The sequence below is a fragment of the Thunnus maccoyii genome, chromosome 13 (genome assembly GCF_910596095.1).
Source record: "Thunnus maccoyii chromosome 13, fThuMac1.1, whole genome shotgun sequence".
In the NCBI taxonomy this organism is placed as follows: Eukaryota; Metazoa; Chordata; class Actinopteri; order Scombriformes; family Scombridae; genus Thunnus; species Thunnus maccoyii.
Window position 1 is genome coordinate 17,396,261 of NC_056545.1, and position 26,019 is coordinate 17,422,279.

At 39.2% G+C, this 26,019-nt stretch overlaps 2 protein-coding genes and 1 non-coding gene across 7 annotated transcripts in view; 1 reads left to right on the forward strand and 2 right to left on the reverse strand.

Annotated features, from left to right (window-relative positions):
• trim3b (tripartite motif containing 3b) overlaps positions 1-13,075 on the reverse strand; it is a 33,049-nt gene extending 19,974 nt beyond the window's left edge. Inside the window, exons 1-3 of one of the 5 annotated variants that reach the window (XM_042431348.1) lie at positions 11,370-11,431; positions 10,569-10,690; positions 8,491-8,505 (exon numbers count right to left, since the gene is read on the reverse strand). The gene's annotated coding sequence lies outside the window, so the exon portion shown is untranslated. Of the gene's footprint in view, positions 1-7,299; positions 7,483-8,490; positions 8,506-10,568; positions 10,691-11,369; positions 11,432-12,905 lie in introns of those variants that run through there. The other 4 variants (XM_042431347.1, XM_042431344.1, XM_042431346.1 and 1 more) reach the window with 4 other exon arrangements.
• On the forward strand, positions 11,367-11,438 carry trnaw-cca. Its single transcript has one exon. It is a non-coding gene; the product is annotated as a tRNA-Trp (tRNA).
• A 1,197-nt stretch (positions 13,076-14,272) lies between the features above and the next one.
• Positions 14,273-23,111, reverse strand: fhdc3 (FH2 domain containing 3). Its single transcript, XM_042431212.1, has 12 exons — positions 22,998-23,111; positions 20,241-20,752; positions 19,823-19,884; positions 18,018-18,120; positions 17,664-17,749; positions 17,212-17,312; positions 17,011-17,081; positions 16,753-16,860; positions 16,514-16,584; positions 16,268-16,385; positions 15,973-16,137; positions 14,273-15,554 (listed from the first exon to the last, which is right to left on the reverse strand). The coding sequence occupies exons 2-12, from the start codon at positions 20,697-20,699 to the stop codon at positions 14,523-14,525; spliced, it is 2,376 nt and encodes a 791-aa protein (XP_042287146.1). The 5' UTR covers positions 20,700-20,752; positions 22,998-23,111; the 3' UTR covers positions 14,273-14,522.
• Between the last annotated feature and the right edge of the window lie 2,908 nt (positions 23,112-26,019).

The following is a 26,019-nucleotide window of genomic DNA, read 5'->3' on the forward strand; positions in this document are numbered from 1 at the left end:
CACTATTGTGCAAAAAACTCAATTTCATATAAGTGCATAATTTTCCAAAGTCCCCAAACTTATGTCACTTATTTTACATTTGTTTTATTGTTATATGTCTGCATCTTGTAGAAGAAAATTACATCTTGCACAACATGATCATAGCCTGAATCTAAAAGAAGTTTTACTCCAGATACTGTAGTGCTACTGAGTTTAAACTTAAACAACACCAGTGTAAAAATGTACAAACATCCCCCAGCAATGCTTTAGAGTAAAGGTGTGTCACAAAATGGAAATAAATGAGTCAAGTACTTAGATTTCAATTCTTTACACGTCTGAAATAAACCACAAACAAAATTTGTTTGTGTGACTGCCACAGTCATAAAACCGTTTCTCATTTTATCATTTTATCTTTCCTTAAATTCACACACTTCATTAAGACATTCTTGAAATGAGTAATATCAAGGCAGACCAGCAGCTCAACTCCAATGAGCCTTGTGAAATAGATACATGAGCAGCTCAGATAGGGATATACAGGCTCCTTCACATCTCCCAGAGGACACGATGCAGAGCCAGTTTGTACACAATCTCACACTGTTGAACTCCTGTATCAGTTGAACTCTGGAAAGAAGGCCATCTCTTTCCATTATAAACTGAATTACAGATATATTGAACAAACCCACTTGACACTGACATTCATTATCCTTCCATTGATTTTGCACTCAACAGAACTTGCATGGCCAGTTAAAGCCTGTAAAACAACAGTATAAGAAATAGACAGATCATAATCCACATTTATAAGTACATATTCCATTGTTTTTGAAGTTATACAAAGGGAATATTACATGACGCACGGCTTCTTCATCCTCTTTCTTATTCTACACAACCCTCTGTGCCTCTCCCAGCAGAAAGAATTACTTCAGTGAAAGAGGAGCATGTGCCACAGGGTAGAGAAGCTGATCCTGAAATAATTTGTTTCTTTAAATAACTGAGGGAATAGACGCTCTGAGCTAAACATATATTAACATAAACAGCAAATTCCATGACACACGGCGTAACCGAACCAGACCACAGCAGCGCTTCAAAGAGGCTGAAGACCTTCCATGTCATTGTGTGAGTGTTTATCTATCCATGCACATAGGAAGTTTAGATGTTCGTCATCATCTCAGCCCTTTTAGAAAAAGGTCAAACATTTGTTTTATGTAAGAGCCAAATATCCAGAAAACAAGCCCACCAATCACAATAAAAGAATCACATTTAGCCGTAGCAACTGTGCAACACACACACACACACACACACACACCCCAACATCAAACAGGATAGAGGATGTCAGAGATCAAATACATTCATTATGTAATATGACATGGTGTTTTTGTTTTCCTCTCTTCTCTTACTCCCTTTGTCTCTGCTTATAAGGAGCATAACCGCTCGCCTCGGTGTGTGCGTGCTCATTTTAAACGGAAGTAATGAAAAAATCCCATCAATGAATCGTAAATGTGCATTACGACTCGGGTTCCTAACAGGGTGGAAATTCATTTACTTATGGGGATTAGAAATTCCATCATTTGTTTGTCATGCTGATAGGTCGGCGGATTTATGACTTGCGCGTCTGTCAACATCTGCACATGAACCAGCACTGTGGCCTACACCATACACTAGCATACAGCGAGTGGACAAAATACTGTAACAGACAACCCTTAAAATATAATGCAATGACCATATAGAGTCGTATCGACACCTTTCCGACACATTCTCCACACAAACTAAACATTACAGGCTTCACAAAGGTGGTGTCTTTGCAGGACTGTACTGTCTAAAATCATACACTGACCACACATTTGTGATGCCAAATTCAGTCTGCTTGTAACACCAGATGGCAGAAAAACAGGGAAGCCTGTCTGCTGACTGACACGTAACAACACACACGTTTATCACTTATGAGCTTCTGGCAAGGATGATGTAGTGGATGACAAATGTCGAGGAGTGGTACTTTCTCTTCACTGTCCGCACACGGCGGGACTGACTGACATAAGCACAGCTAAATTTATCAGCCTGCCTGATCTGAGCCAAGCTGGGCAGGAATGTGTCACAGGAACCGCCTGTGTCAACATATTAACACACGGCTCACACTCCAGCACGCAAGCACACATGAACACGCACAGACACACAGGTGTATACGACTCTGATAACACATCAGAACCACAGAAGCATGCCAATGGGGGAAAAAAAAAGAATAGACAAACAACAAATCAGGATTCCCCCCCACATACACACACTGATTTAGTTAGAGGGCTTCAAATATCAAACCTGCTGATTGTCTCTCTTGCCTAAATGCACTTACAGCATTGTGACAGGATGTATTTTTGTTTTTTATTTACAGATATTTGATAAAAGCTGATTACAAGTGGTTTTAGCTTGAATTTGATCCCAGAGTGCCGTTCAGTCTTTCAGTCACTAAATGCTGTCATACATCATCACTAATCCATAGAAAATGGCTAAGTTGTATCTTTACACCTAGGGTCAGGATAACCTTATTTGCTCTGTATGTTTCTAAATACATTGCATTCATGTTGTGCTGTAGCCTTTAACACACTACTACATTAGGTTTGCGTGTAAACAACATATCAAGCATGCAGATGGACAGTGGAGAAGTGGATTATGTGGTAGGTTGACAAGTTTTTATGGACACTTTTTGACGCTATCATCACAGTCTTGAATTTCTGTACAATAAGATGTTATATAGTTGGAGGAATTCTGTTAAATGGTTATTATTTTTTCATACTAACAGACTCATCTATTCTCCTGTTGTACGTATCAGAATAATAACTTTACTTCTCCACTGCCACAGACAGTGAAATGCCAGTGCAATACAATATCATTTGGCATGCTGAATATCTTCCTCTGTGGACCTTTAGATCATAGCCTAAAATAAACTAAAGCATCAATACATGAATCTCTGTATTACCATACTGTAAAGGTCAGAAAGTTGGAAGGAAAACAGACTGTTGTCTCCCTGATCGAGGGATATGCAAACTGCTCATCATTTGAATTTGAATTTCTCTGAAATATATAACACTAATGTGAAAAATGACATGAAAAGAGCTCAATGGCTCAAGTTAAAATAAGGAAGAATATGCCCTATACCGTACAATAACCTGAGCTCACAAGGTTGCATATGAAATAATGTTGTATCTAACAATAAACCTGTAGTGCTTTACTGAGATTTATAGCTTTTGTAACCATAGAATCTGTCTGCAAAATAATCTCTCTCATGGGACGATAAAGTGTTTAACTGTATTTAGAAATGGACTACACTAAGTAAAACAAGAGTGTTTAATATACATGTTTAATGCTCTTTTTATTTGCTAAAGGGGTTGATAATGTCATATGAAATGCTCAAGAAATGGCACAATATGGTCAGTGCTATTACTGAGCCTCCCTGAGGGATCTGTCTAAATATATCCAACATGACATGACTGCATCTCTCGGCTCAGTCACTAAGCTTTCACCACATGGTCCCCCCTCACACACAATACAAAGTAAATATGGTTGAATATGCTTTGGAAAACTTGAAAGCCAACAGCCGAAGCACAGATATGCACTCACATATTTAGTCCGCACATAAATACTGTAGACACATGCTCATCTAAGCACTATACATACACACATACGCATTCACTTCATAACCAAACTAGGGTTAAGACTCCATGAGCGATATTGCTGTCAGACAGCAACTGTGCCTGCAGAATCTGTTATAATCAGCCAGTCAGTGGAGTTTAAATCTTCAACTTTGACGTCACATTGCTAAAGAAAGCAATTCTTTGTGCACCTAAGTAAAGCATAAGATGCACATAGAACATTTTAAAAAACATAAAAGGTATATGTACTACAGCTTGTGATATAAAATACAATGCTCATCATTGCCAATGCCCATCACTTTTTAGCAGTGTGGCTCTACGTGTGACAATGTCTTTGATCCAGACAACTATTGGATGGATCGCCATGCAATTTTGTACAGATGTCCAGAATCCTACTGACTTTGTTGATGGTCTGACCTTTCATCTAGTGCTACCAGCAGGTCAAAGTTTACGTCTATCTAATGGAATATGTCAGCATCGAGATGGATTGCCAGAAAATTTGTACAGACATTCATTGTTCTCAGACAATGAAGCCTACAGCCTTCTGTGATCCCCTGACATTTAATATACTGTTGCACCACCAACGGTTTTAGTCAGATGTCTCAACAACTATTGCCATGAAAATGTTTAGAGACATTTCCCATCACGACTGTAATAACTTTGGTGATCTCCTGGCTTTTCCTCTAGTGCATCATCAAGTGAAAAATTTCTATTTGTCCAATGCTTTGGTTTATGACCAATACCTGCAAAACTAATGAGTCAAAAAGTCAGCATATTAATATGCTAAACTAAGATGATGACATGGTAAAGATTACACCTGCTAAATATCAGCATGTTAGCATTGTCATTATGAGCATGCTGACGTTAGCATTTAGCTCAAAGCAGCGCTGTGCCTAAGTAGAGCCTCACAGAGCTGCTAGAATGGCTGCTGGGTTGTTATATGGAGAATTCATCATCAGCTGGCACAACAGTTTGATAAAATAAATGAGATTCTCACTTCATTAAACTTTGCCCTTGGTTCCCTCAGTCTTCATTCAGAGAGGATAAACTCAAACTCTCCATACAGTACAGAGGATGGGGAGGGCACTTTAGAATGGTTCAAGTCAGACAGTTAAACACAACAATCTTATTGGCCACTTTATTTTAGGCATCTACAAATTTCCAGACCAAGTAATATCTTGTAATATTCATTACAGGAGATTCCTTTGACACTCAGCATTGCATTCTGTATGGCAAAGTTGGTTGGTCCTAGCTGGCACAGAGGCATGATAAACACTTGTATCTTTTCATCAATAAATCCCTTATTGGACATTCACCACCCTAAATATCATCTGTGCTGGACTGGACCACAGGACCCTACCAAACCTGCTCTACTAACTGTCTTCTGCTTTAAGTCCCACAGGTTTATTCTGAACTTTGAAAATGTGCCTTTAGTTTTTGTGCACCAAACACATGGAGTTATCTTCCACACATCCTCAAGATCGACACTCTCACTACCCCTGGACAATTCAAGACAATGATCTCAGACTATTTCACTTCAGTGTGCAACTGTTTTCACTGAGTATCTTTGACTTGTTCAACTCTGCAGTATCTCCACATCATTGCAAATGAGGGAAACCTCATTGATTTTCAAGGCTTAAATAAAGGTTTTGAATTGAATATAAAAGTCATTAAAGCTATATTATATGAACCATCACAGCTTTTACTGCAGAGGGTAACAACAATTAACCTGACCAGACTCTTGGAGAATTCCCAGCTGAACCTGTTACATCTTTCAAAGGGACTGAAAGGGGCTTTTGCACATCACTTAAAGACTATCTCCTCTTCAGAATTCATGAAGTCAAAACTTAGAATCAATGACTTTGAGCTGTATTTATTTGATACTGTGTAGTGTACAAAGTACAAGTTGTCATGAAGGCCTTCACCTCACTGATGGGTTCATATCAAAGCAGCATAAAAACGTTTAGACTGGCACAAACATTTGCCTGATTGTGCAGAGAGGAGAAAACTTGTTGCGGTTACCCATAGCAACACGATTATCTTAGAGCTGATCAAGTCTGCAAGGATGATGTTGAATACAGCACATCTTCACATAGAGACACTCACTAACACACACACACGCACACACACACACATACACACACACACACACACACACACACAGGTAACAACTGTCATAAAGGATAACCAGTGCTGATATAATGTCATTTATCATGGTGCTGCTAGATGCCACTATTTTAAAGGCCAAATAAAGTAAATTCATTCATTCAATACACAGTATAAGTGCGTATCAAATGTCATAAAAATGTTGGCATGTTTGGAAACCCTTGTCACACTGTTAGTGGATACCTGCTTCAGCATGTGCATCAGGTGAACCCTGATAATTCAAGCATAGCAACAGCTCCCTGACAATGACAACACTAACCTATTCACAGAAACAAATTCAGTGTTTTTGAGAGTTATGACACAAATGGGGCAGAAAAGCCAGAAGTTACAGTATTGGCAACCATTCAGTGAATCATTCCGCATGTTTTCACCGTTAGGTTTACATCACTCCTCCCCTGACTCTCACCCCTCCCGTGCAGCTCCGGTGACATTCCTCCCATGCCAGCTGGACATTCCAGTCTCCACTTCCCCCACAGCGACCAGAGGTGCCCCTGGATCACTATTTCAACCTTTTTAAAAATGTCCCTTGTACAAAATCCCAGCCTTTCTGCACTTGACCAGGCAAAACACATATATGTACAAGAGCACACACCTCTACTGTATTTGTCCACTGATTCTCTCAATGTCTTGTGGAGTTCTGTTCAAAGCATATGCTTGAGGACAAAGTAAGGAACTGCTCACAACATCATTAACTGTCTCTTGGTAGATTATAGCATAAGAGAGAATAACTGGTAAAAGATGGAGTGTAAACCTCCAGAAACCAATTTGTAGTGACGATGGGCAAAGATGAACTTTTCAGCAACTTAGAAAAAACAATCTTGTATTAAGCTTGATGTCAATTACTGTCTGAAGAGTTCTGAAAGGTTTTTGTGTGACTGACAACTTGTGGAAATTGTCCATTGAATATGATGTGAACTGCAGTGAATTATATCAAAATAATGGAAGCTGAGCGAAAAAAAGTGCTTTCTGAAAAAAATCTAAATTTTTGTTTCATGTTTAAATTTCTGCAATGAAATAAGCTCTGAAATTCAAAAAGAAAAGAAAATGGAATTAAGAGAACATGCTGTATCAAGCAATAAATTATCATTTGAACTGTTCCTCAGTCTGCAATATCATAATACTGTATAACAATACCACCCTTCCAGTACATAACTGCACCCCATCTCTCCACTCAGTGAAGTCAGCCTCACAGAGGGTATCTCACATGCACAAGCAGGAAATATTTTCAGGTTATGTTGCACAGTGAATAACCGTCACATGCCAGCAAATGGCCTGCAGCACTATTTTGCATACAGACAGCATAGAGTGTATGCATCTACCAGAGGGAGGGAGGAGAAACAAGAGAGGAGGATGAGGTGGAGAGATGAAGACATGAGAGGAGGAAAGGCTTGCAACCCTTTACCAAGGGGAGAAGGGTGTGGGATGGAAATAGCGGAGGATGAAGAAAGGGCTCGCAGCAGGGACGGCATGAAAGAGCAAGGATGAGGGCAAGTGTAAGAGAAAGAGATTTACTTACACCAGGTTGCTGACAGATAAGAGAGAGGTACAAGGAAGTTTCAGCGCACTCTCCTCCAGAGGGAGCGATATCCGTCCACAAAACCTGACATCGCCAAAGCAAAAAGCACCTCACACAGAGAGGGCGGCAGGCAGGAACAGGGCGTGTGTGTGTGTGTATGTGTGTGTGATCGTGATCTGGCTTTAAACGCATGTATGTGTGTGCTAGCAGGAGGGAAAGCGACTGAGAGAGAGAGAGAAAGAGAGAGAGAGAGAGAGAGAGAGAGAGAGAGGCTCATAGGAGGCAAGAGACACAGAGAGATTGTACAAGCTCACTGGCTGGTGTGAAAATGGGAGGGGGCTGGATTGGCCAATAGTGTAAGGGATGAGCAGAGTGAAGGGGAGATGGCAACAAAGAGATTTTTCAGTTCCTGCCCTTACTCTCCCTTACCTCTCCTGTCTCTCATTTTTGTGATTGCATGTGTAAGGAGAATGAGAAAGGCCCAGACTATTAAACACAAAACTGGCGTTGCTTTATATGAGAGAATCAGTCAGTGCAGATAAACAGAGAAGGCAACCAGTCATACAGAGTGTAGGTGCAGGGTAGCTGATGGGAGGAACTGGAGAGATAAATGAGTAAATCCTACTGGGAACTCTGATAAATGATGGCTGGACAGAGTGATAAATGTAGAGCTCATCTTCAAAGAGACATGCAGTGGCTGTTGCAGTGGTATAAAAAGAGAGAGACAGAGAGAAAGTGAGAGATTGACAGTAAAATGGAGTAATTGAATTGAATGTAAACAGGTGTTTAAGTAGAGTTCAGGTTCTTCCCAGTGATATTCAGTGATGTTTGTGTCTATCATTTAAAACTGGGGTCAGTTGAGAAAATACACTCGCAAAGCGGAAATACACAGTAACATGTAGTGACATATATAGATTGTGGGTTTGAAGGATGTGTGTGTGTGTGAGAGAGAGAGAGAGGGAGAGAGACAGTGTATGCGTGTGCCTGTAGATGCACAGCGGATGCATTAGCACTGTCCTCCTTGTGTGTGGAGTGCCTGTGTGCATGCGCATGGGGGTGGGGACCAAACCATCTTCCCAGGATTTTGCTGCGGGAGCACCATGTTGCCATGGAGACTGCATCCAGTGCAGCAGAACACACAGATGGCTGCTCTCGCTCTCTCTCTCTCTCTCTCTGAAACAGTCCAGTTACCTTCTCATCCCTGACCTGCAAATCATAAAAGCCTCATAAAAGTCTCTGAGCAGATTTAGAAAACCCTCCAGGTACAGACACGCTTTTGACTCAGCATGCAGACAAACCATTTTTTGACAGAGGAGAATAGGTCTATTCATCTTATGTCTTTTTAAGAAACTGCATTAGAAATACTGCAAGATGATTCATCACCAACAACATTCATCTGGTATACATTATATACATACAGTATATAATGCATCAAATGTATCAATACAGCCATTAGGTGAAAAACCTCTATTGTATTAAAGGCACATTGCACTATTGGTGGAACATGCTCCTTCATTGCATTTACATAGTGGACATTTGAATGCAGACCGTGTGGAAACTATTATAATGTGATGGCTGAAGCAGAAGGGGCAATGTAAACAAACTGTGAGCCTTTAATCAATATCTCTATACTATACCGGTGGCATTTTATCATTTTCCAAAGTATACCTCAAGTTCTCAGACTTACTGTCTAACTTCCAGGCTGCCATTACTGTCAGTTCATGCCATTATGTTATGAAGATCAATATGCAGAGATTTGAAATTTGCCAAAGATTAAGGAATCCATCACAGTGAACATTCAGCCCAGTTATTTGACAACATTTAAAACGAGGATTTGAGAATTAGCTGTCTGTCATTGCATTCATTCATCTGTTTGGCCAAAAATGTTAAATTGGAATGCAAATAGTAGCTTCTTGCATAAAGAGTTTTACTGTGAATTGACATTTAAAAATCATATAGAGTACATACTAACTGTGATGTTTTACTTGTGTCAAGGAAGTCTATAGTAGTCGATTTTCATTCTGATATGAATGTAAAACAGCGGGGATCTGGGAGGGAATGTGTATAAAAATGTCTGGAATGCTTTTGGTCAATGGTCAACAGAAATGTGAAGTATATAAAACCACTGACATGGTCCTTTAACTAGAGATGTTCCAGTCTTCATGTTCAGAAACAAAAACTCATTACTTATTATAAGTTAATTTCTGTTTTTTAAGTGTACAGTAAAAAGTTGTAATGACATGCAACCACTCAACTACAGTGGTAGTAGCAGCTTTCTGTCTTTCATTAGCTGTACTACTTTAGAACAGACCTTCAACTAACTGGAAGATCATGTTTTAGATACTAAAATCAGGCTAAACCCTTGTGATTGTGAATGTGTCAGATGGGTATTAGTTGTGGGAGAGCAGCCTGAGAATCAAGCAGTAATGGAGCTGTGGCTGCTGCAGCAGAGAGGCATGCGGGGGAGGCTGTATAAACTGGATGTAATAGATGTCTTATTCTGTTTCTAGACAACAAGGAGTAGGAATTGTGGCTCGTTTAAACATTTCAGCTTTTTTTGTGTGGCTGAGTCAAGACCAGTAACAAAACAAGTGCTAACTGACAGGCACACACATCTTCCATCTTTTGCTTCCAAGCACCTCAAACAATTGACTTAACCAAACCCACAGATAGAAGACTACAAACATTACAGTCTGACGCCTCTGAATCCATTGAGGCGTTGTCTAAGAGATGCAAAAAGGACATGCAAAAATCAAACTACACCTCTTGCTTCCTTCAATCTCTCTGGCCAGATACAATTTGCTAAATATGTGAAACAAGAGAATGGAAATCTGGCTTTGATGTGATAAAAACTGTGAAATGAAAACAGCTGGATGACATAAATATGACATAAATATTGACAGCATTGCTATCATACAGTACGTTCACCTTGCTGGCAACACTGTGACATTTACCCAGCTAATCGATGTTCCCTGCGCTGCTCTAACTCCCTGACGTTTAAGCCCATCACAGCATGTATCCTAATCAGAGCGGCTACAGCTAGAGCAGGAAGGACGTTAATATCAGCACTGAACAACCCTATTTTAAGACTGACTGACGAATGATGTTTTATGTAAACTGGACAAAACATACCCTATAACTGTAAGCAAATGATTATTGTAGCAGTTATGGAAGGCACTCAGTTTCAACTCGGTGATATTACATTTCTATATGAATATGTAAGCAAAATGTGTGCAAACCAAAGCTTTTACAGTGGAGTGTGCACTTACTCATCCATTTTGTACAAGACAGGCTGGTCACTGATGAAGGTTAGAAGGTAAGTGTCCTAGATTCTCCAGATGCTGCTCTTCTTTCCTAAACAGCTGGGACTAACAGACAAAGGAGGGCAAACCTGAAACATCAGAATTATAAACACATTTAGCACATGCATTTACAAAGTTTTTTTTCACATTATCACAGATTACATCCAGTTCCTTTTACACTAAGGGAACCATCAAGTGGACACAGAAAACATGCATTCTTCTATAAATTGCATTATTTTAGTCCAAATTGAGGAACATATAATATATTAACTGTTAGAGGAGCAGCTATCAGTTTGTGGAGGGCCTTCATAGCTTTGTGCTGTATGCAAAAGCAAGAATTAAGAAAAAACTGTATGACACATGCAAATGCTGGAGGCCAAATCACAAACGAACTAATGATGAAATTGCACCATCTAGTGACTGGCTGAGGACACACATCTGCAGCACCCTAGCATTTTACTGGATGGAAACATAGGACACGTACACAGTAATATCATGCAGATAAAATGACAATTACTCGTGAAAATAAAAAAAACTATCAGTGAAGCCGCATCTAATCGAATAACAGCCATGTGAAAAAAAGATCTAACATCTTTCTAACATATTTTAGATATCTGAGAAGTTTGTTCTTTTGTTATATAGTTCGATAAATAATGTGCGCAAAAGTGTAGGATGGAGAATACAATACATTTATACCAGTAACCAAAAAAACATAGATTGGACTTATGATTTGTCACCCTTAGCAGAAAACCTTATAAAATAGCTGACCTCGTGGCGCAACGGTAGCGCGTCTGACTCCAGATCAGAAGGTTGCGTGTTCAAATCACGTCGGGGTCAATTCTTTGATACTTTCGCGTGTTAAATTAACTGATACATACATTTGATAGTCCATCAATTGGTGGTGTACAGTTTGTCTACTTCCGTTGAAAGTTGCTGGAAAGGTACATGAGCGATTAACCATAAACATCCAAAAAATCTCTCAAAAGTCATCGTAAATCCAGCAGTGAAGCTATTTGAATATATTTGTTTTTCCCTTGTCCTCCAACCACAGACGACTCTTATTAAAAGATACATTAATACATTTTCCAAGTCTGTCTTAGTGGTCACATGGACATTGAAATATGTTTTACTTGCTGTAATCAATCGTCATGATCATACTGGACATTGAAAGATCCTCTCGTGTTTTCAAAGTGATTAGGGACGAAATCAGGAGTTCTTGTTTTGGTGCAGCTAATATGAGGCTACAGCTGTCTGAGTTAGACAAATCAAGTGGATAACTTTCCACGTCACAGTTTTTTCTTAGTATGAAATTCCCTCCAGGACAGTGTTTCCCGGGACACTGTTTCCTTGTTGAGCATCACAGGAAGTATAGTTTAAAAACAAAGAGGGGATTTCGTACTAAAAAGACAACAACTTTGAGAGATACCGACTTGACTTGACTAATTTGGACGTTTGAAGCCTCAAACTTCAGATAAAATAAATACATTTTTGCACAGAGGGAAGACTGTTGATTTTGTCCCCCTTCACTTACATTGCAAGCACATTAGGATGGGATCTTTTAACGGCCAGTATGAACAAGAGGAATGGTTACAGCAAGTAAAATCTCTCTCAGTGTTTATATGGGCACCTGACTATTGTTTTAAGACAGACTTGAAAAATTGTGAACCTATCCTTCAATTCAAGAATTTCTATATACTTAACTCTTTATTACAGGTTTCACATGACCTTTTCCTTTAATCGTCACCTCAAACAAAGGTTTGGAAACCACTGTAAATCAAAAATATTTAGTCTCTCTTTTTCCAAGGCTTATGAGGCTTGAAAAGTATCTGACACAGTCTACCACAGATCAGTCACAAGTCCACGTCTTAGAACATATATATTTCCCCTCCAAAGGTGTATCACACAGAAGTGTACACTTAAATGGATTTCAGGGTGTCAGCTCAAAACCTAAAATGTGTTTGAAGATACTGTTCCGGAAACACATCTCAGTGCATTGCGAGTGGATTCTTCATGGTCTTTCTTTCCAACCTCAAATCTAATTATAACACTTGTAAACAGCCTAATGCCCATAGCTGCTATGGTGGATTAGGTTTACAGCACATGCAACCAGCACAGTTGTGTGATCTTCTGTCACGTTACTAAAAAGCAGAGGACAGGACATTTTTGCAAGATAATTTGTTGCAGTGCTTTCAATTTATAGGTACATGGAATAAAACAGATAAGAACATGGGAATATTTTACCTAGTGTATTTCATAGCTGAAGTGTTATAATGTGTTCTTGAAACATGTTCAATATTAATGTACCTTTTCAGTCGAGCTCCCACATTAAAAATGTTCAGGATTAGTCACCAAACAGGGTTTACTGTCTTCCTTTTCCTTTCGTCCTGTTGTCCTTCGTTCTTGCTCCTGTACGTTCCCCTTTTGTGTTTTCTGTGTCATTAAGATACTGGCTTCCTCTCCTCTCACATGCTCTTCTCTGCTTAAATGCCTCCACACAATACAACTTGCAAGTCTCCCTCCCCTCTCGTTCTTGGTCCAAGTTTCCCTCTACGCCACCTCCTTTCTCTTCTCTATTCATGCCTGTTTCTCATCTTTCATTGACACACACACACACACTTCGAACACACAGTTGATTAGCAGAGCCCTGGTGAGAGTGCAGCTTGGCGAGGACAACCGGTCACCTCTAGTCCTCAGGAGCTGACTCACATGAGATGGTCCTCAGCGGCACTCAACATGAGATCACAATGGTCTGATTGTACTCTGAAGCTCTCATTTTACATCAAACAGGTCAGTCGCTGCTGACATAGTACTCTGCTCCAAGTACCAGACTGTTATCTCTGCTTGTGTACAAGGCCGTGGTTTGAGCTTTTGTTGGCCTAAAGATCTCCAACGATGAAGGAGAACTTGCATGAGAAAAGGAAGACTTAATTTTCATTGTCACAGAATAGTTCAATTCCTTAAAAACAAAAAAACCCTCTATTCTATTAATTTTGCCCCTTCATTTGAAATGCCAGGCGACTGCAAATGTCCCCATTGAGCGCTTGCCAGTGGGAGGGATGGATGTGGGAGGACAACAGAACAGTCAGAAAGGAGCCTGCATCGAGCAGTTTGTTCCAAAGAGTATTATTACACTGTGAGAGTGCTCAAAGGAAATGGCTGAAAACAAACCCTGTTGCCCAAGTAACGCAGCTGAATGTCTCTTTCTTCTCTTTCCGTCCAAAATCTCAGCTACTGTTGAGCAGAGACACCAGGGTGGCACAGTGGTACAGAAGATCATCTGGCAGCCAAGGATGAAGGGCAATAATACCCAGTGTGTATTCACCAACAGTAGTGTGTTCTGTTCAAATGTTCTTGTCACTTGTGATGACACTATAAGCTAAAACTTTGAAATTTAAATGGATTATACTGTATGGTTATATATCCCAAAGTGTTGAAGCCTAAAGTTAAAAGCCTAACTTCCTCTGCTACCAGTACAATTGCCTTCCAGCCAGACTGACAGAGAGAAGAAATAATAGATGAAGTGAAAGGCAAGTACTGGAAACTGAGCAGTCGTCACTAAGGAGACAGTCTTCTAAGGATTTCATGACAAGAGTGGAGACATTTTAACCTAAAAAGCAGCAAATAAGAGTTAAATGTTGTTAGGTACATAATCCATATACACGTAAAATTAAAAAAAAAAGGTAGAATATCACCCTTTATTGCGCACAAAAAGACAAGAAAGAAAGAAAGATGTTACGATTTTTGAACGTGGTTTGACTCCCAAAAATCAAAACTATTACAGTTCAAAGCAAATCCTCATTTGCCTTGGTTTCACTGAAGGGTTAAACCATAACAGTAAAAAAAGACAAACATTTTAACAATCTAAAACACACACACACAAACAAAAAATCACAAAGCTTTGTCTCTAAATGGATTTTTTAATCAACTATTAGATCCTTTGAAGTTTTGTTCTTCCACATCACCAGGCTTACTTCTGCCTCCAATGCGTCTGAAGAAGGATATGAATCGGGAGGTGTTCACTTGCCCCTCAATATGATTCCTTGCCTTATTGCCTCCAGGTCCTTCTTCTCTCATACTTTCTGTCCTTGAGCCAGAGGAGTATGACCTTTGAGATATGCTTCTCTGGTACAAGTCAGATGCTGGAGATTGGCTGGTTTCATCCATGGAAACAGACCTCAACATTGGACCCTGCGACACAGCTCTCTGACTGGGACATTCAGGAAGAGACACAGAACCACTAGATGGAGATGTTAGACTGTCCTGATTGGAGGAATTGGGGAGACAATTGCCTTCATCACTTTCCCAGACTCCATCATCAAGGTCATCTCCGCCAGACATCAAAGACAGTCTGTGTTGGTTTGTTGGTCTGTTTTGTAGGGGGGTATTTCTTCGGGGGCAAGTAAAAGGGCTCAGAATAGTCCACGGGGAGCCCACATTCCCATTGTTGGCAAAGAAAAAGTCACTGGTTCTAGGGCGAGGGGTACGTGGGGTAGCTATAGTGTCTTGCGTTCTCTCTGACCGGCGAGGGGTGCCTGAAACTTTGTCCCCATCAAGGCTTCTTTGGCTGTTTTGGTAGCGAAGCACTTTCCGACTTGTCTCATGCATCTTCTCAGCTTCCTCTTTGTTTTCCAGTGCTGCTACTTGCTCATCCTCTTTCTGATGTTTGGGTTGTTTCTTCTCAGTCCTCTCTTGTTTAGTACGGGCCACAGTTTTTTGTACTGATATACTGCGCTCAGAGGGAGACCCTTCAACTGTGGTCAACATGTTCTTCCTGCATCTGGCAAGACCTTCTGGAATAGTGGAGAGAAAACTGTGTAGGGCCGACTCCAAGCTGGAGGTGTCCTGCTCAGGTTCAGGCCTGGGGCCTGACATTGTCGATCGGCGTTTGGTTGTACTACGCATGCTCTCCCTCCTCTTGCGTCTCTGCTCTGCTGCCTCTCGCTCTTGGTTCTCCTTCAGTCGGGTAAAGAGAAGATATATTCAGGTAAGGTACAACACAGTGCAGACTATTGTGTGTTCAGATAGAACACAAGGCAAATTTTAGAGACCACAAAATTGCGCAAAGCAAAACTTTGCTTTATGTCAAACAAACCTTAAGGACTCAAGGGGGCAGGAGGGCAGAGCTAGTTAAAATTCAAAAAGGTAGGGCATGGTAAACTGCAGAGTAGAATGGTAGAACCTAATTAAATTTGCCACATGTCTACTTATATATACAAAAAATCTACAGCCCTCACCATGAAACTGCCCAAGGTTCCTTTGAAATTTGGTTTGTTTAATCATCATGCTTGATAGGAATACTCCTTTATATCCCTTAGTTTATTTTTTTCCCCCTATGAGGAATTTCTTCCATTTGAGTAAACTCTATTCTTACCTGCACAGCTGTGTAAAACCGCTTGCAAAATGAATGAAAAATGGAGCAGCACTCCTCCAGTTTGAAGGTAGCTGGATCTTCACAGAAGTACTCAGCGACAGCATTGCTCAGCACTTTTAGCTCCTGGAGAGAGGACTCCATGTCAGCAAGCTTGGCATCAGCCCTCTGAGAAGTGAAAACATAAAAATAAAAAAAAGGTAGAAAGGAGAGGGATCCAAACTGCACAAAGTTTTTACAAGTTCAGTTTGTGCATTTGCTATCTTGGTGTTTTTGCACAAAAAAGCGTAAATCTTACCAGGAAAAATGTGTCCATCTGTTTTAAGAGGTCAGGCTGTCTGCTGGTGAACAATTTCACTTCCTTGATCTTCTTCACTTCTCTCTCAAAGTCTGTGATTACCTCCTCTTTACAAATTCTGTGGCAGCCAGAAACATTTACATAACATATTCCAAAAGATATGTTAATATTTGAAGCTACTGTTAGTGAACAAAATATGTTCAGTTAAATTACCAAATAGATTGTCAGTGAACTAATGATAGCCACCTTGATGCCATCCCAATGTTTTCAAGCTGATTGGGGAAAGTCAACAACTCAGCATCGATGTCCTCTGCTTGCTGTAGGTGGAAGATAAAGGATGGAAAGCAACAGTGAGTAAAGAGATGGAATGGGAGAACAAATCAGTGACATAACTATTTAGAGACTTAGCATGACAGCATGGTTTTTCATGATTTCACAGATATTTTCTTCAGTGAGCATCTGTTCATCCCAGGGATCTTCCTCACCTTGGCAACGTAGTGCATGAGGTTCATGCCAGGCTTGTTGGCCTTGGTGTCTGCCAAGTTGAGCAGAGAGGTCATCCTGAAGCCAATGGCATTGGCACTGTAGCCACCCTGAATAATAAATTATTTGAATGTTCCATTCATTGGTATAATAAATGCAGAGTTAAAAAAAAAACCTTGAAGAATAAGGGGCTTAAATGCTTCAGATATTACATTATTGTGTGGTTAAGAAAAGTGCAATTCTGAATGAAAAATACCAACAGCGTTCATGTAATTTCCAGCTTTTAATACCAGCCGAATGACTGAGTGGAGGTCATCGCAGTCCAACAGCTCTAAGGGGGGAGAAGACAAAGAGATGTAGACAAATAAACTTAATATAAACTTCACCTGAGACCTGGATGGACTAAAACAGATAGAAGATGGGACTGTGAGCAGTTTTGGTGGATGTGTGTGAAATGTTACCATTAGCTGCTTTGGTCATAACAGCAACAGAGTTCTTCACATCCTCCATAAGAGGAAAGAATTCCTCCCTTAGCACCATAGTCTTGAGGCGTTCCTCGTAGCTAAAGGCAACACACATACAGTAGTTTCACACCAGGACTATGTAAGTCTAAGAGAAATCTAAGAAAAGGCAAATTTTTCAAATGGTACAACACATCAGTACAAAAAGTAATTGTACAGTTTTGCTCAATGAACTGTACATGTTTTGACATGTTACTGTATATATGTATGTAGTCTGTGGTGCAAAAATGGTAGAATCATAATAATTGCATACATTTGTAGTAAAGTTAGTTGGCTGGAGATTAACAAGAACATTTATTTTACTAATATGCAAGCCAATATTCCATAACAAACAAACAAAAAAATCCCAACCCATAACCAGAACCAGTGTTATATGATTTTGGAAAACTCACCATGGCACTTTGACTAGCTGCACCATGAACTGGTCTGCTTCAGGTAACGAGGAGAGGTTCCCACTGAATGATAATAGCTGCTTCACCTGTACATTAACACAAGTTTAATTCAATGGCTTTTGTGATCATTCCCTTGATAACACAAGTTTAAAATGTAAAGAGAGTATCAGGCTGTTATCAGGTCAGGTAGCATGACCAATATGAAGCATTTGAACTTCAGGTCAGTATTTTTTCTAACTATAATCAGGTTGATAATGGTACACTTCTTATGCCAAGACACTCAAATGTTCATTAGTCTTATTTTACACAACCAAAGCTGTATGATGAGAACAGAAGCTGTGGAGCTGCTGTTACCTCACTTTCTTCTGGCAGCAGTTTACAAAGCTCTTTCAGTTTGCCTGATCCAAATCTGAGCCAGTTCCCGTGACATATGTCTTGCACAATTTCTTTCACTGGCCTGTAGAGGGAGACAATACAGCAATGATAAAAAGGCAGATTATGTTGCCATAATCAACATGATTTATCACATTATTAGTCCTTCTAAGTAATACCAGTTGTTTCTCTACATTCAAGGCTGACTGCTTTACATCCACTTCAAAAAATAACAAATTCAAGAAATTTGCTTGAGGCAGGTTCTCCATCACGGTGAGCATCATGTTCAGTTTTTCTTTTTTGTTTGAGTTTTTTTCTGTTTGCTGTTTTTGCTGCTACAGTGCACTTAAGAGTAGAGAGGTGGCTGCTAAATAGCATGGCATTCACAACGTTAAATCCTGAAGACAAACAATTACCGAATGCACGTCATGAAAATAATGATATGAATTTAGTAGCTTCTGTTCGTCATCAGCTGACTCTCAGATATTGGATGTTGGAGCCTCCCACGTTGACCTCTACTGCAGGTTAATGTGTAACCAATTTCAATGGAACAATTTAAAGTTTTTACATTATGTCCAGGAAATAACTAAATGACTTCAAGTAGCATTATCAAGTGCACTTTCATCACTACCACACAGACGCTGATGTGGTTTGAATTTGACTAGGATGCCGAAGCAGACATAATTACAGTACATAGCTGATGACACATTTGGTATTCAAAGTTTGTGAGCTGCATGAACCTTGAACTGAAAGTGACATCATCTTGATAACGTCCGGGCACAGAAACTGACTGCAGTGCTGAAAAGCCAATTTACAGTTCAGTATTGTATGTAATACTAAAAATATCACAACTACCTAAAATGTTTAGGGAATCAAATGCAACTATACTCTGTAGTATTACAATTTGGATGTTCAAAGGGTAACTAAGTGGAAATCACTCTAACTAACAGATGTTTTACTGCTTTAGGTGTAGGACACTTCCAAGCTCTGTGTTAAATTCTAGCATCCAATAGCAGCACCTTGCATTAAACAAATACTGCAAGATATATACATTCATGCTCTCTACATCCCAAATAATTTGCAACTACTATCAGTATTCAGTAAACTGAACACCTCACCCTCTAACTTTTAAGGGCTTGTGCATAATTTGAAAGACAAAACAGTGGTGGCAAAATGGAAAAAGCACTTGTCCATCAAGGTTTCGGCAAGCACAATTAGCCGTGTTACTAGGTAGGTAGCAACTCAAAAAGTGATTGTGCCTGTATTGATCCTTTAGCAATAACTAAAATAGTTAAATAAGCAGTTGTGGAAGATGAAGTATTTTGAGTAAAGTGACAATTCAACGTGGCTACAAACTTGCTGGGTTTATCCCTCATTTCCATTCTCTCTGCTCAGCCTCATCTACTAGGTCAGCACCATGTTTTCCTATTATAAAAGTATTAATAAAGTGAGTTACAATTGTTAAAACAAAGTGTTTTGTTTCCAACATTGCTACTAAACGCTCTCACATGATATTTAAAAAGGCATTTCCATGTATTAGAATATGGTCAGCTCAGATAAAGAGCCTGCTGGCTGGGTAATGATTAGCACAGTGGAAGTGGCCGGTGTGTCAAGATCCGTATTTCTGACCACTGCATACCATAGTTCTTCCACTTAGCTATAGTTTTTGTTTTGTTTCTGTTTCTTCATATGTTGCTCTGTTTTGTTCTGTCACTCAAATCAATTCATCATTTTTTTTAGACACTCATTCTCACCAGTATTATAGCTTTTACTTCAACCATCCTTACCTCTTGAAATGTCTCAGGAAGATCCCAATGTTCATACTCTTTTTGGAGTCAAGAATTGTGACCTAAAGACAAAAAAACCCAACACAAGCATTAATACCAATTACAAAAAAAGGTTTCAACTTTGTGCAACCATATTCAGATGAGAGGACAAGTCCATAATCACAAATACACTTCACATAATCTTTGAGGAAGCAAAAAAGTCCCACACACTGTTTTACTTCAGCAGTTCCTCATTGATGACATGATTGGTGCAGAACTTCTTACATATGTGTTCATTACTTCCCCAGCTTGTGCTTTATGTGTCACTTTATTGTACATGCCCATAAAAACCTAGGATTGTCTGCATCAGTTACTGAAAATCAACATTTGTTAGTCACCAAATTTCAATTATGGCCTACGTCTCATCCTATCTATTTACCTGAGGCTCCTGTGGGAAAAGGTCCATCCCCTCACACTTCTTCAGACCCATGACCTTTGAACTGTGTAGTGAGGCCCGTTTGTCGACATGACTGAACAACTCCTCCATGCTTCGAAAATCCAGCACCAAGTCCCTCTGAGGCCGCTTAGACGTCCAGACATTCAATTTACCCAGGACACGCTGGCGGGGGATAGTGTCCCAGTTCAGCTTTTTCATGGAACGTCGCTGGACAGTACGAGAAGAGAAAGGAGGGGGTGGGAGAAGAGGAGGAGGGGGGGGAGGGGGAGGGGGAGGGGGAGGAGGAGGTGGTGGTGGTGGTACAGCGGTAATGCACATGGGGGGAGCAACAGGAGAAGATGCTTGGAGACCTGAATCTTCCTGAAGTGGACAAGGTGGAGCAGTGTCTTGAGAGGAACAGTTGGGAGGAGAAGCAGCTCTTAAAATCAGCACTCCCTCCATCTGTAGCTCTCAAATCCAAGGATGATGGGAAGAATTGTGTTGGTCAGTCAAATCTGAGGAGATACAGAAATATGAATCTGGTTAAACTGCATTATTTAAGACAAAAAAGATGATTCATTTGGAACATTAAATGTGTGTTTGCACTTATTGTCTCTTGTGTGTTTTAAAGCCAAAATGATTAGTCGATTAATCGATCAACAGAAAATTAATCTGCAACAATTTTGATTGATCAATCTCTAATGTTCTTTATGATTAATGTCTTTAAGTTTACTAGTTCCAGCTTCTCAAATGTTAATATTTTTTATGTTTATTGTCCTCTATTAGTAAATTTAACATCTTTGGGTTTCTGAATGTGGGTCGGGCAAAACGTAACATTTGACGGTGTCACCTTTGACTTGGGAATCCGTGATAAACATTTTATGAAAAAAAAAACAATTAATCAAGAAAATAACCATTAATAATAGTTAGTTGCAGCCCATATATGATTAGTTATTTGGGACAATCTGTTTCAAATATAATGTTTTCTCATTGTTTTATAGCTTCTGACCAATGTTTATCCATGTACAAAACCATAGAGACTATTCAGTTTCTAAATATCAACATATTTCAGCTTTCAAATATCAAAATATCATAAAGATAATGTCCCTGCAGGCTTTGCTGAAAACCTGCCAATAGCCTTAATTTCTTAGTCAGAATTCTAAGAATAGAAAAAGCCTTAATATTTAACTTTGAGGTTTCTGTTATTTTGTATGACTTGTGAAATGGCATAACCACAGGCAGACAACATTGTGCCATCATCTTTACACTCACCTCACTCACAGAAAAGGTGTTTTCCACAGTAAATGTAACTAAGTACATTTACTCAAGTACTGTACTTAAGTACAGTTTTGAGGTACTTACTTGGGTTTTTCCATTTGATGCTACTTTCTACTTCCACTCCACAACATTTCAGAGGGAAATATTGTACTTTCTACTCCACTACATTTATTTGACAGCTTTAGTTACTTTTCAGAAGAAGATTTGACACAATGGATAATATAACAAGCTTTTATAATACAACACATTGTTAAAGATGAAACCAGTGCTTTCCAAATTTTTTGGTTTTTGACGTCTTACAAAAAGCAGTTTCAGATGTCTAGGAGTTGCTAACAGCTCCATTAAATAGTGATTTTTCCCTCTAAACTTCTCTTATGGTTTCATTTCAATAAATGTTAAAATCATCCAATATTTCACCAAAAAGCAAAGATTAAAAGGTCTTCCTAAAAAGTCCAAAAACTGAAAACAAATTTGTTTCTCTTTCTTCTCCCATTAATCATCTCATGACCCCTCAGATTTATCTGGTGACCCTTTGGAGGGGCCTGACCCCTAGGTTGGGAACCACTGGACTAAACTAGATAACTATAAATAAAATAGTTCAAACTAGCTCCACCGACAGTAACATGCTGCTCACATGATGATGCTTCAGTATTAATAATGATGTATATATAATATATCAGTCAGAGGGACCAAACCACCACTTTTACTTTAATATAATACTTTTTCATGCAGGACTTTTACTTGTAATGGAGTATTGTTACATTGCTGTATTGGCACTAACTAAAGGATCTGAATACTTCTTCCACCACTGGCAATATTGTTTTGCCTTCTGCTTATCTTCCATGAACTACACAATAGCATAACATTTTCTCCACAAATATAAAGTCTACCCTTAAGTCACTTTTCTTCCGTATGACTGTATCACATGAAACGTCATTGAGATAATCTCGTCATTTTAATGTTACAGTCTTCCCAGCAAAGACAAATGCCTCACACAACATACTTTATACTTTATATTACTTATTAGAGACCAGTGGTGAATTCGGCATAGATGTCATCCATCAAGCATTAAACTGCCTTATAAACTTTTAACTTTAAAATACGATTTGCGCTGCTTTCTGTCGACATCCGCTGTTTTGTTTTCGTGGAGGAAGGCTGTATTAACAGGCGAACCAGCTGCAATTAAATGCGGTTATAGTGATGATTATACTGAAACATGGAGGACTATTCGTGAGCCGAATATATAAGTGGACAGAAACGATTCTTATACTTGCCTTGTTAAAATATGCTTGCGTGTTTTGTGATAATTTAATTTGTATTCAATTTCACATTTTTTGAGTCAGTTCTTAACATACAATGAAAAACGGCTCACATCTTTACAAAAAATGCTGGTATTTTAACATATCATCCAGCACACGCAATACAAACGTAACAGATGTTGGACTTTAAACCAAAGCACCATTACAGATTAATTTTACTTACCGAGTCCTTTAAAAACGTAGCTGTCAAATTAATCCGCACTCTGGTCAGGCCTCGTGCTCCTGCAGTGAAGGAGTCTGTCTCACCAACAGCAGTCACAGGTGCAGGGCGCGCGCCTCCACCAATCAAATTCAACCCAGTTGTTTCCAGGTACAGGGAACGCCCTTTCAGGTGAGGTATAACAGTGGTTCTCAAACTTTTTCATGTTAAGGACCCTTAAACTGGCACAAATTAGACCACGGGCCGCCATTGAATACGATTTGTCCCAGGGTCCCCCATCTGATAAGATTTTTGCTTTTAGATGTTTTATTACAGAAAGTGTATGCAACCCATGATCAAAATAGTCATACATTCTGTCACTGTGTTACTTGTAGATGGAATTATAGTGAAAATAAATGATTCCCCTTTTTGCTGGGGACTCCACAGAACCTCCTCAAGGATCCCCTGACCCCACTTTGAGAACCACTGAGGTAGAGGATAGGTAAACCTTCCCCATTTGCTAAGCAACAGGGGTTAAAAACTTCTGAAAACTTTTCTTTAAAGTACAATATCCTCATTAGGTCGGTTAATGTGACTAATAGCCTTGGCTGCCCAATTGTCATTCAAAATTTGAGTTTTCTGCTCTGTGGTTAATATTGTTATTTATTGTAGATAAAACAGGCAGAAGAAAAACCTCCAGAACCCAAAAAATAAACAGAAAAATATGACACTGACACTTTGGAAGTGCCATTTCTCACTTCAGAATTTCACTTGTGGATTGGTGAACTATGTAGAGACATGTGAGAGACTTTATGGCCTAACTGGTGCAACCTGTGTGTGAAAACGTGTGAACTGTTGCTCCTGACTGAGAAATGTATTTGTGATATGAGAAGGAGACCTTCTGTTGGGGTTCCATTGTGTCAATAGTCAAACAGGAGAATTTAATTACATGAGATTAACATGATAAATGATGGTTGATCAAGATTACTCTTTAAATTCTTGTACATGATTGTGATCACAAGATTAAGGTTTTATTGGACTGAATCCAGATGGTTACTTCTCTATGTGCAACACTCTCAGCTGCAGTGCAATACAAATGTTTCAATACAAATGAAACAAATGAGCAAACAGGAAAACGCAGCCAAGGCATTTGAAAATGTGTAGTTTTTAATTTTGCTCCCTTGGGGTGGGGTGCGAGTTTTCAGGTCTGAGTGAGGAATGAAGGCAGAGAATCACATCAATCCATGACACGACTTCATTTATCATCTTAAATACCATTATGTGCAATCATTCATACAGTACAACACACCAGCTCAGCCTAGAAAACATTGATTGTACACAAATAAAATATCTATTTATAAATCTTGGTTCTCTCTTGGCAACAATCGAAAGACTGCGAGTCAGAGTGACTTTAAATGCTTGTCACACCTTTCCAATTTACAGGAGGTTTTACGACTACAGAGCAAAAAAGAAAAATCCTATTGCCATTCATTTTGGTGTTGGGGTAAGGAATTTGAAAGGGGCAGGTTTGGAAGAGGGGTCACATTTTGTTAATATTGCTGTGTGGCGGTCAAACAGACCAGGAGCTTACCAGAGAGATTGCAATTTTAGCCACAAGTGAGGCCGAGGTCTTAACTGAGTCACTCAAATCAAATCCACTTCCTAACATAATTGCCCCTTAAGAGTGCAGCATTGAATGTAAACCCAAAGTTTGGATTCTGCTTCAGCCAGTTTCGAGATTGAAATTAACAACAGTAAGCACGGCATTATGCAAGTCCACATGAGCTGGCGCACAGAAGGCCGGGAGTAGAGCATCGGTGCATTCACACATATCTGCACCTATACTTTGGATCGCTGCCTGCCATGCAAATACAGAGGAGACAAGAAGCTGGAGAACTAACACATTTAACTGATGGAGATGTCACAGAGCTCTCCCTTGTGTTACTAGAGACTCTCATGAGTTAAATGCAACATGGTAAAACATGACAATCATTACACGAAAACACTTTCAATCGATTGACATATTTGGAGTGTATCAATTACAGATTTGGTTCGCCTGAGGCATAATTTCTTGATAGTGTGTAGTGTTGTCATCTGCAAAATGCCATTAATGCCATACTCATGAACTTGGTAACTTGCACAAACCGTTAGTTTCAGTGTACAATATGCTGATTCCAACACATAAGATGAACATAATAAATACAGTGATGCATTAAAAAAAACAAAAAAAAAACAAAAAACATTACATATGTAGTACCATGCCTATGTCTTATGATAATACCTTGTCTTAATTGTCAACAATTGGTGATTGTTTCCTATCATTACACCCAGACAATGTTTCTGTTAAAAAGGAGATTAAAAACAAATGATGAATCATTAGTGTAACTCCAAACCACACCTACTAAATTTTATGTTGAAATATAAGAATTAGTCGTGTTAGATAGCTAATCTTCAGTGTGAAGAAAGGTAAACATTCGCAAATATATTCTGCTTTAGTAGGGACTGAAATAAATGATCCTAGATGGTCTTAATGTCAAAAACATACTTCAACAATGCATCACTGTGACATCTGTCCTTCTACCAAAAAACAAGAAAAAAAAAAAGAAGATAATTTCTTTTAAATACAGTCATTAAAACAGTTAAATAATGGAATGAATCCATTCAAGTTTGTCAGATCATGACTGACTGGTATACACATCCTACATACAGTACCAGTTAAAAGTTTGGACACACTTACGTGGAGGTGTATCCCAACTCTTGACTGGTACTGTTGGTCAACTGTCACTCAACAGTACACAGTGAGGTCATAATCCAACAAACACCTCTTTCAATTCTCTTTGGGTAAATAAAATACAATTAGTAAAAGACCCAAACCAGTATAACTTTGGGAAGCTGTGGCATTGCTTGTTAAATGATCACTGCATATACCAGCTGAAGTCAAAAGAATTTTCAAGTTGCATTTCTGACAAATACAGACTAAGCACTGCAGTACTTGCAGTCTAAAACACCAGCACACATGGCCCAAACAGTATCTTGTCCATAGCTG

Coding starts and splice junctions, on each gene's coding strand:
- fhdc3 (XM_042431212.1), bottom strand. CDS start 20,699: ATGGAGGGAGTGCTGATTTTAAGAGCTGCTTCTCCTCCCAACTGTTCC. Junction 18,121..19,822: donor TTCCTGAGACATTTCAAGAG/GTAAGGATGGTT, acceptor CTCCCTCTACAG/GCCAGTGAAAGAAATTGTGC. Junction 17,750..18,017: donor TGCTGCCAGAAGAAAGTGAG/GTAACAGCAGCT, acceptor GTTAATGTACAG/GTGAAGCAGCTATTATCATT.